Raw genomic sequence first — 11,270 nt, 5'->3', positions numbered from 1 at the left:
GACCACTGGGTGGCGGAGATCCAACCGATGGCGGAAATGACGTCAGCTCGACTCCGTGTTTACAAATGGCGACCAAGAAGCTGAGTTAGCTCACAGCTAAGCCGTCAAACATTCTCTCTCGACGCTTGAAACAAGGATATTCGGGCGTCAAACCACAAACCTTCGATGGCGGATCCCGCGGTGTCTTCGGGGGCTTCGCTGGGCGTAGGCGGGGTAAAGGTCACGCTTTCAGTCGCTGTAGCGATTCAAGGGTCGTTAGCAGTTAGCTTCCAGGCTACTTGAATGTTGTTTTTGTGGAAATATTGAGTCTTAACTATAGTCCCAGGTGTGAAGTTAACCCGGTTTAGTGTCTAAAGAGGAAATAAGTATCTTGTTTTTATATATATATATAAATGTCACAATGACGTGTTTACTTCAACAGCTGCGGAGGATTTGTTTAAAGCAACAGCTTAAAAGTCTTATACTGTTGTAAATGTGTTTACAGGAAAATGGTTTGAATGGCGCTCGAAAATTCTTTATTATATATTATATTATTATAAAGTAGCGATTTTATATATATATATAGACAAAGCAAGACATGTGCGTCACAAGTATTGACCTCTTTTTTGTTTGTCCTTTCTTCCATTATTAGTTGTATATTTTAGTCAAAAACAAGATAAACGTGAAATGGTTTGTACACAAATTCAACTTAATTTATACTTCAGACACGATCATCATTTTTTCACGTTTAAAAGTTAGTAAAGAAGCGGATTTACTATTGTTTTTCCAACTAATCCACACGATTAGTTTCACGTTTTCTTTCTTCATGTCACCACATGTATGGATCTTAAAACAAGAGTCGACACTTTCTATAGGCAACAAGAGACGATGTACGTTTAATAACGATTGTTTTCTTCGTGGCTGAATAGTTGACTTAATTACTTTCTTTCACAAATGTTTTAAAATCATTTAATAGGTAGATATCAGGTTTTTATAATATTTAGGTTGATCTTCAAGCTGGTCTTCAATTGAATTTCCAGTGATATTGAAAACGTATTGAATTGAACTCTGTTCTAAGATACCTTCAAGATACTGTGTCGTGTTTTTTCTGATCAGGTGTTTGTAAGCGTCACTATTTAACTTGTATTTGAATAAAAACAGATACTTAAATATCAAAGAGCAATTCTTGTTTAAATGTGTAGTTTTGACGCTCATTAAAAACATTTGACTAAACTATACAACTGTTCATGTGATCAGTAAAGATGCAAATAATCAATAATATTTCTGATGTAATAACAGTAAAGGTAGATACGAGCGACTCAAATACTGATGTTTTAGTTTCAGTTTCATGTTTAAAAACCTGCTCTTCGTCTCCTCAGCGCGTCGGCGGAAGCAAACCCGCCACCAGCCCGATCGAGAACTACCAGCTGGCTCGCCGGCGCACCCTGCAGGTGGTGGTGAGCGCCCTGCTGACGGAGTGTGGCTTCGACAGCGCGGAGAAGGCGGCGGTGGAGACTCTGACGGAGATGATGCAGAGCTGTGAGTGACACGACCAACTGACGTCCAAGCAGTCACTGACTCGTTCTTCCCTCCCAAGATATCACGGAGATCGGCCGCTGCGCCAAGTCCTACTGCGAGCACACGGCCAGGAGCGTTCCCACGCTGTCGGACGCCGTCGTCGCGCTCATCGAGATGGGTGAGGACCTGGTTTTATCTTGAGGTGTCCACGGGAAAATAAACATCAACTCCGCGTGTTTTAAGGCTTCAACGTGGACACGCTGCCCGTCTACGCCAAGAGGTCCCAGAGGATGGTGTTCACTGCACGTGAGTCTTCGTCCTGATGATCATGATGATGATAAGGATCAGTTGAAGATGATAAGGATCAGTTGAAGATGATGATGATAATTATCAGTTGAAGATGATGATGAAGAGGATGATAATGATGGTGAAGAGGATGATGATGATGATGATAAGGATCAGTTGAAGATGATAAGGATCAGTTGAAGATGATGATGATAATTATCAGTTGAAGATGATGATGAAGAGGATGATGATAATGATGGTGAAGAGGATGATGATGATGATGATAAGGATCAGTTGAAGATGATGATGATGATGATGATGATAAGGATCAGTTGAAGAGGATGATGATAAGGATCAGTTGAAGATGATGATGATGATAATTATCAGTTGAAGATGATGATGATGATGATGATGATAAGGATCAGTTGAAGATGATGATGAAGAGGAAGATGATGATGATGAAGAGGAAGATGATGATGAAGAGGAAGATGATGATGATGAAGAGGAGGAAGATGATGATGATGATACGGATCAGTTGAAGATGATGATGATGAAGAGGATGATGATGATGGTGAAGAGGATGATGATGATGATAAGGATCAGTTGAAGATGATGATGATGATAAGGATCAGTTGAAGATGATGATGATGATGGTGCAGAGGATGATGATGATAAGGATCAGTTTAAGATGATGATGATAATTATCAGTTGAAGATGATGATGATAAGGATCAGTTGAAGATGATGATGAAGAGGAAGATGATGAAGAGGAAGAGGAAGATGATGAAGACGATGCTGATGATGGTGAAGAGGAAAATGATGATGGTGATGAAGACGATGATGATGATGGTGAAGAGGAAAATGATGATGATGATGGTGAAGAGGAAAATGATGATGGTGAAGAGGAAGATGATGATGATGAAGAGGAGGAAGATGATGATAAGGATCAGTTGAAGATGATGATGATGAAGAGTAGGAAGATGTTGACGATGATAAGGATCAGTTGAAGATAATGATGAAGAGGATGACGATGATAATTATGAAGAGGAAGATGATGATGACGATGATGATGTTCCTCAAACACCTCACTCCTGGTTCTCCCTCCAGCTCCCGTCACTAACCCGCCCGTCGCCCCCAAAGCTCTGTCAGCCGGACAGAAGCGCACACACCCGTCACACATCCCTGGATACTTCCCAGAATTCCCAGACCCGCACACCTACATCAAGACCCCGGTGAGTCCAGAGCATGGACCCTCGTTGGCTTCATGACCATCACAAATAAAAGGTGATGTTTTCAAAAACCACTGGAGCAACGATGAAGGTCCGTCTCCTCTTCCTCCCGCCAGACGTTCCGGGAGCCGGTCTCGGACTACCAGGTGGTGCGAGAGAAAGCTGCCACTCAGAGGCGAGACGTGGAGCGAGCGCTGACCCGCTTCATGGCCAAGACCGGAGAGACTCAGAGTTTGTTCAAGGACGACGTGACGGCGTTTCCACGTGAGTCCATCACTTCCTGTTGTTTAAACGCTCCTCGCCTTCATCATTTAATAATAGCGACGCCCGGTGGTTGATGTGAGCTACTGCATAAAACTCTGACCCTTGTGTCTCCAGTGATCTCAGCCCAGCGCTGCTCCATCCCGTACCTCAGCGCCCTCTTGCCCTCGGAGCTGGAACTGCAGACTCTGGAGGAGACTGACTCGTCTGAGCAGGACGACCAGACGGACAACGAGAACTTGTCTGGAAACATCATCAACGTGAGTCTCCTCTCCTTTATTTTCTCTGTCCCTCCTTCTCCTCTCCTTTCCTTTCTCTCTCCTTCCCTTTCCTCTCCTTTCTCTCTCCCTCCTTCTCCTCTCCTTTCCTTTCTCCTTCACCCCTCTTCTCTCCTTTCTAACCTCCTTTCTTTTCTAATCTCCTCTCCTTTCTCTCTCCCTCCTTCTCCTCTCCTTTCTTTCTTCCTTCTCCCCTCTCCTCTAATTTCTAACCTCCTTCTCTCCTTTCTCCCTCCTTCCTTCCTTCTCCCATCTCCTCTCCTTTCTTTCTTCCTTCTAACCTCCCTCCTTTCTTATCCTCTCCTTTCTCCCTCCTTCCTTCTACCCTCTCCTCTCATTTCTAACCTCCCTCCCTCCTTCCTTCTCTCCTTTCCTTTCTCTCTCCCTCCTTCTCCTCTCCTTTCATTCTCCCTCGTTCCTTCTCTCTTTTCTTTCTCCCTCATGCCTTCTCCCATCTCCTCTCCTTTCTCCCTTCTCCCCTCTCCTTTCATTCTCCCTCGTTCCTTCTCTCCTTTCTTTCTCCCTCCTTCCTTTCATTCTCCCTCCTTCCTTCTCCTCTCCTTTCCTCCCTCCGTCCATCACTAGCTCTCCCTACTCTCCCCAAGAGAGTCTAACGTGTCTCTCTCTCTTCAGGACGATCCTGCTGCAGACAAAGAAAACTCTCTTCTTCCTCCGGCCTCCGTCGTTCCTTCCAGCAAAGCTAACGACGACAGTGTGATCGACAACCCGTACCTGAGGCCGGTGAAGAAGCCCAAGATCCGCAGGAAGAAATGAAGGAACTTGAATGTGTTTTTGTTAATAAATGTGTGGAACTGAACTGTTGTCCACGATTCATCTATGAAGGAACAATCCTGGTGTCAGATGAACCCCCTGCACCCTTTATTAAGTAAATATTGAACTGTTAACACTGAGTAAATTATCGTTTGTATAGTTTTTTATATATAGATCACCTTCACTCTCGGTAAAAATCTCAAGACCAAAGTAACAGGTGGGTTGCGAACCCAAGACCTCTGGATGTCCACACAGAGAGTGCTATCACTGCACTACATCAGTTTTGACTCTTTTTAAATTTCATTTGGACGCCTTTGACCTTCACTCTTGTAGATCTGAGCATAGATTCAAAGGGTCTGTTGAAGAACAGACGTTACAACTCTGCAGGTCAAAGGTCAAATACAACAGTCAGAGCAGTAGATCCTCACCAAGATGTTCCTGAAGTCCATCTATATATTTATATTTTATAACATCCACCAGAGGGCGCTCTCAAACCAAGAAATCACATCCGGATATCCGGTCACAGTCACGTGACCAAACTAGCTGATGCTCCAGCTTGAACAACATTGAAGATGAAAACTTCCAACATGCTCATGACCCTGGCTTACTGGGACATCTGCGGGTGAGAACGTTGACTTTCTACACAACTACAGCAGCTGAGAACCATGTTGTGACTTAAACTCATATTAATGACGAAACTAGCGTTTATTAAAAGTCGTGATTCTATTTTGTTGAACTTTTATATTCATTCACTTTTGTCCTGAAGTTTGTTTGTAAATAAAACAATAGAACTGAGTCTTTCTCGTTCATGCATGTGTTGAATTAAAGTCACTTTCAGTAAAACTCTACTTGTTGTTGAAGCTAAAGCTAATGCTAAGAAGAACACCTGACACTGATGAGGTCAAAGGTCAAATAAACATTGGTCAAAAAAATGTGGTAAAATATTGTAAAAGGTCTTCAAGTGAAGCTTTTATTGATGGAATCTAAGGTTTAACGTTAGAAAAATGATTATTTCAAAGGTTTTACTTTTGTTTACTTTGTTGATAGTTTTTACATTTTTTAAAATCCAGCCTTAAATCTGTCAAACATTGTTTATTTATTATGAGAAATAAAAATCTCTGGAAACTAAATATTTAATTTTAACACTCGGAACATTAATTTATTTTCCTTTCCTTTATTAAAGATTAAAACAACATATTCATACAATAGTTTATACAGAATGAGGCGTTTATTTATAACTTATTAAACAAAGACCCACATGAACAAAAAAGATAATAATAGAAATAAAATAAATGGATGTTTTTAAATTTGCTCCTGAAAAAAACCCACAAAAATAATCCACAGAAAACATAGTCGAGTAATTTATAAATAATACTTTCAGTAAAGTTCTTCAAATATCATGGAACTACAAAGTTATTGATGGAGAAGAAGAAGCAACAACATAAAGTGAGAAACATAAACAAATGTCGACGTCTGTCAGTGAAAAACAGAACTAAATACAACACTTTTATAGAATAAAGAAAAGGATGTAAAGTATGAAAATAAACATAAATCATCTCAAGTAACTTTATCAACGTCTTTGAAATGATTGTTCAATGATTGAACTTGTTTAACTGAATATATTTATTAATAGTTAATTAGTTTGAACTGTGATGATTAATACGATCAAAGGTAGCAAACATGTTAAAGTTAATAACATGTTCGAAACATGTGTGTAAAAAGCAACACAACAAGAAAAATTCCAAAGTGAGTTAAAAAAACAAAAGGTCTCACACAGAGTTGATTCACAAAATAACGCAGACAGAAAATAAATAGTTTTCTCTTTTTTTTCCGACTCGCAACATTGGTAAAGATCCAGAGACGACACACACGTGTCCTTCATGTCGACAAACTCTCCTCTAAACATTTGATCTGTCGCTTCAGGATCGAAACTATATTGAAACAAGTGTTTGTGAGAGAATCAAGGTCATCGTATCGTCACGTGGTTTCAAGGAAGCTTGAACGTTTGTGGATCAGCAGGTTGGATCAGAAACATATTTGTTACAGTGATTTTATTTTTAGATTAAAACATTTTTGGTCGACTCAAATCTCAAATCTCATGTGTCATGTCTTGATGTCAAACGTCATGTCTCTCTTTGAGTCTTTAAATTCTAATGGTAGTGAAAAGTCTTTAGAATTTAAATTTTTGAATGTAACTAGAGACCCGTAATTCCGGCCACTAGATGGCAGCAGTCATTTCATCCTCCTCAACTAAAGTAACAATAAAGTCCTGCGAGATCCTGGTGATGACTGAGGATGAGAGGATACAGTGACTCCGTACATGTTTGGACATATTTTGGTTTGAAACAAATGAAAACAGTTACAACTTCCTCAAGAGTCATCTGGTCTGTAAATACTACAACACCAGAGTCAAGTACTGGACAATACTACACATGTATACTTGTTACCACACTATCACCATACCAGAGTCAAGTACTGGACAATACTACACATGTATACTTGTTACTACACTATCACCATACCAGAGTCAAGTACTGGACAATACTACACATGTATACTTGTTACTACACTATCACAACACCAGAGTCAAGTACTGGACAATACTACACATATATACTTGTTACTACACTATCACAACACCAGAGTCAAGTACTGGACAATACTAAACATTTATACTTGTTACTACACTATCACAACACCAGAGTCAAGTACTGGACAATACTACACATATAAACTTGTTACTACACTATCACAACACCAGAGTCAAGTACTGGACAATACTACACATATATACTTGTTACTACACTATCACAACACCAGAGTCAAGTACTGGACAATACTAAACATTTATACTTGTTACTACACTATCACAACACCAGAGTCAAGTACGCGACAATACTACACATGTATACTTGTTACTACACTATCACAACACCAGAGTCAAGTACTGGACAATACTACACATATAAACTTGTTACTACACTATCACAACACCAGAGTCAAGTACTGGACAATACTACACATATAAACTTGTTACTACACTATCACAACACCAGAGTCAAGTACTGGACAATACTACACATGTATACTTGTTACTACACTATCACAACACCAGAGTCAAGTACTGGACAATACTACACATGTATACTTGTTACTACACTATCACAACACCAGAGTCAAGTACTGGACAATACTACACATGTATACTTGTTACTACACATTCACAACACCAGAGTCAAGTACTGGACAATACTACACATATATACTTGTTACTACACTATCACAACACCAGAGTCAAGTACTGGACAATACTACACATGTATACTTGTTACTACACTATCACAACACCAGAGTCAAGTACTGGACAATACTACACATATATACTTGTTACTACACTATCACAACACCAGAGTCAAGTACTGGACAATACTACACATGTATACTTGTTACTACACTATCACAACACCAGAGTCAAGTACTGGACAATACTACACATGTATACTTGTTACTACACATTCACAACACCAGAGTCAAGTACTGGACAATACTACACATATATACTTGTTACTACACTATCACAACACCAGAGTCAAGTACTGGACAATACTACACATGTATACTTGTTACTACACTATCACAACACCAGAGTCAAGTACTGGACAATACTACACATATATACTTGTTACTACACTATCACAACACCAGAGTCAAGTACTGGACAATACTACACATATATACTTGTCACTACACTATCACAACACCAGAGTCAAGTCCTGGACAATACTACACATGTATACTTGTTACTACACTATCACAACACCAGAGTCAAGTACTGGACAATACTACACATGTATACTTGTTACTACACTATCACAACACCAGAGTCAAGTACTGGACAATACTACACATGTATACTTGTTACTACACATTCACAACACCAGAGTCAAGTACTGGACAATACTACACATATATACTTGTTACTACACTATCACAACACCAGAGTCAAGTACTGGACAATACTACACATGTATACTTGTTACTACACTATCACAACACCAGAGTCAAGTACTGGACAATACTACACATATATACTTGTTACTACACTATCACAACACCAGAGTCAAGTACTGGACAATACTACACATATATACTTGTCACTACACTATCACAACACCAGAGTCAAGTCCTGGACAATACTACACATGTATACTTGTTACTACACTATCACAGTATATTGCAATGTTTTTGAACCGTTTCCCCTGTATATGAGACGTATTGGCTGATTTGAATCAAGGTGTGTTCAGGTATTTGTCCTGAATCATCAGGTGGTTTTATAAGGTTGATAACATGTGAGTCCAAAGGTTGATCAGATTATGGCAGCAACATGAAACTATAAAGAGTTCAGCTGTGAAGGGAGAGTTTCAGTGGCAGAGACATGGAGACTAGAGTTGATCTGAGCAGAGAATCTTTCTCTTGTTCCATCTGTCTGGATCTACTGAAGGATCCAGTCACTCTTCACTGTGGACACAACTACTGTAAGACCTGTGTTGAAGGTCACTGGCAGGACAAGAACATCTACAAGTGTCCTCAGTGCAGACAGAGCTTCAGACCGAGACCTGTCCTGCAGAAGAACATACTGTTGGCCGAGCTAGTGGAGGAGCTGAAGAAGAAACAAGCAGCTGAGGACCTCTGCTCTGCTGGACCTGAAGATGTGGCCTGTGACTTCTGCACTGGGAGGAAGATGAAAGCCCTCAAGTCCTGTCTGGTGTGTCTGGTCTCCTACTGTCAGGAACATCTTCAGCCTCATCGAGAATCTCCGGCCTTCAGGAGACACAAGCTGGTCCAGCCGTCCAAGCAGCTCCAGGAGATGATCTGCTCTGAACACGAGGAGGAGAAGAAGATGTTCTGTCGTTCTGATCAGCAGCTCATCTGTCATCTCTGTGCTGTGGACCAACACAAAGATCATGACATCGTCTCGACCGCAGCAGAGAGGAGGGAGAGAGAGAAAGACGTGGATCAGAGTCAAGGAAGGATCCAGCAGAAGATCCAGAACAGAGAGAAGGAAGTGAAGTCGCTTCAGCAGGAACAGGAGAACATCAGAGTCTCTGCTGATGAAGTAGTAGAGACCAGTCAGGAGACCCTCAACCAGATGATCCAGATCCTCCAGAGAACATACTCTGATGTGGAACAGCAGGTCAGATCTCTGCAGGAGACTGAAGCCGCTCGAGTCCGAGGACTTCAGGAGCAGCGGGAGCAGGAGATTTCTGAGCTGAAGAAGAAAGAAGCTGAGCTGCAGCAGCTGTTACTCACCGACAGTCACATCGTGTTCCTGCAGAACTGGACCTCACTCTCAGAGGTCAGTGAAGACACGACCTCACTCTCAGAGGTCAGTGAAGACACGACCTCCTCCATGACCCTTGAGCAAACTCACCGCCGCTTTGAGGAAGTGACAGCAGACCTTCTGAGAGACACGTGGACCAACATCTCACTGATGATCCATCCAGAGAGAGAGCAGTTCCTCACACACTCACAGGACATCACTCTGGATCCAAACACTGCAGAGTCAAGCTTGATGTTGTCTGAAGGAAACAAGAAAGTGACAAACATGGGAGAACATCAGCCTCGTCCTGATCATCCAGACAGATTTGATAAACATCCTCAGGTCTTGAGTCAAGAGTATCTGACTGGACGTTGTTACTGGGAGGTGAAGATGGGAGAAGATGATGAAGTAGCAGTTTCATACAAGAACATCAGCAGATCAGGAGATGAAAGTAGATTTGGAATAAATGACAAATCCTGGAGTTTATGTTATGACGACTCTGGTTGTTCATTTTATCACAACTACATCGACACTTTCATCTCCAGTGTCAAACCCTCCACAGTGGGGGTCTACCTGGATCACTCTGCAGGTCTTCTGTCCTTCTACGGTGTCTCTGAGACCATGACTCTCCTCCACAGAGTCCAGACCAGGTTCACTGAGCCTCTTCATGCTGGAGTCTATGTTTGGTCCTCAAGTGAGTTTGTGAAGCTGAAGTAGACGACAGTGAGATCGTGTCTCCAGGAGTGACATCATCACATGAAGCTTCAATTTGCTTCAACTTTGACCTCTGAACTGATCACGTTCAATCTTGTTGATTACAAATAATTACTTACTTACACACACACACACACACACACACACACACAAATCTTTACAGAAAGACATCAACATGTAACAAATATGTTTTATTGTAAATGATGTTCGTCAAACTCATTTTATTTCTGGTTGATTTTCTATTTTATTTTCGTTTTGAGTTTTAATTACTTTATGTTTTAGACGTTCGGGCTCTGTTTTCTTTTCAATTGACATATTTTGTTACTGTTTAATTCAAAATGTTTAGCATGAAAAATGATTTCTGGTGTTTGTGTTTGTCGGTTTATGAATAAACACGAATGAAAATAATGAAATACGTCCTTGTTGTTACGCATCACTGTCGTTTGAGGGCGCTGTGGTTACTACAGGTCTCGGAGACGCATTTAAATGAGAAGCGAACAAGAAAGTTGTTTATGGAAACATAAACATTGATTTAAGTTGAAAACAATGTTTTTTTAAACTAATAATTGCAAAAAATGAACATTTTTGTTTCCTTTAAATCCTTCAAAGTTTTCAATATATTATTTAAAAGATCAGTTAAACGTTGAAGTTTCAGAGGATTCACATTGAACGCGCATGTGTGCGTGTGAGAATCAAGGAGAAAGTGACAAACATGGAGTTTCTAAAGCATAGACTCCAGCCAACCCTGTGAGAGGTTGCAAGTTCAACTCCCATCCTTGTCTTTATTATTTGAAAGATTAACATTGAAGTTTCAGCGGATTCTCAATGGACGAGTTATGTTTTCTTAGATCCACCAGAGGGCGCTATAAGAAGAAGAAATCACACCCGGATGTCCACCTGCGCCGTCCCAGTCACG

General features: G+C 40.8%; 2 protein-coding genes across 2 annotated transcripts; both read left to right on the top strand.

Moving 5' to 3' along the window:
- The first annotated feature begins 64 nt into the window (after positions 1-64).
- taf8 (TAF8 RNA polymerase II, TATA box binding protein (TBP)-associated factor) lies at positions 65-4,366 on the top strand. Its single transcript, XM_087781201.1, has 8 exons — positions 65-213; positions 1,359-1,518; positions 1,577-1,675; positions 1,741-1,803; positions 2,889-3,013; positions 3,127-3,274; positions 3,389-3,531; positions 4,183-4,366. The coding sequence occupies exons 1-8, from the start codon at positions 166-168 to the stop codon at positions 4,321-4,323; spliced, it is 927 nt and encodes a 308-aa protein (XP_087637327.1). The 5' UTR covers positions 65-165; the 3' UTR covers positions 4,324-4,366.
- Positions 4,367-8,711: 4,345 nt separating this feature from the next.
- Positions 8,712-10,767, top strand: LOC148059046 (tripartite motif-containing protein 16-like). The gene has a single exon (XM_087781041.1). It carries the CDS (start codon positions 8,756-8,758, stop codon positions 10,355-10,357), a length of 1,602 nt encoding a protein of 533 aa, XP_087637167.1. The 5' UTR covers positions 8,712-8,755; the 3' UTR covers positions 10,358-10,767.
- Positions 10,768-11,270: the final 503 nt, after the last annotated feature.

This window comes from Callionymus lyra, chromosome 19 (genome assembly GCF_982586985.1).
Source record: "Callionymus lyra chromosome 19, fCalLyr1.hap1.1, whole genome shotgun sequence".
NCBI lineage: Eukaryota > Metazoa > Chordata > Actinopteri > Syngnathiformes > Callionymidae > Callionymus > Callionymus lyra.
This window is presented reverse-complemented; position numbering and strand designations above follow the sequence as displayed.

Excerpts from the sequence above, each read along its gene's own strand:
- taf8 (XM_087781201.1), top strand. The coding sequence starts at position 166 with ATGGCGGATCCCGCGGTGTCTTCGGGGGCTTCGCTGGGCGTAGGCGGG. Across the intron at positions 214-1,358 it reads CTTCGCTGGGCGTAGGCGGG|CGCGTCGGCGGAAGCAAACC; the intron begins GTAAAGGTCACG and ends TCGTCTCCTCAG. Across the intron at positions 3,014-3,126 it reads ACACCTACATCAAGACCCCG|ACGTTCCGGGAGCCGGTCTC; the intron begins GTGAGTCCAGAG and ends TCCTCCCGCCAG.
- LOC148059046 (XM_087781041.1), top strand. The coding sequence starts at position 8,756 with ATGGAGACTAGAGTTGATCTGAGCAGAGAATCTTTCTCTTGTTCCATC.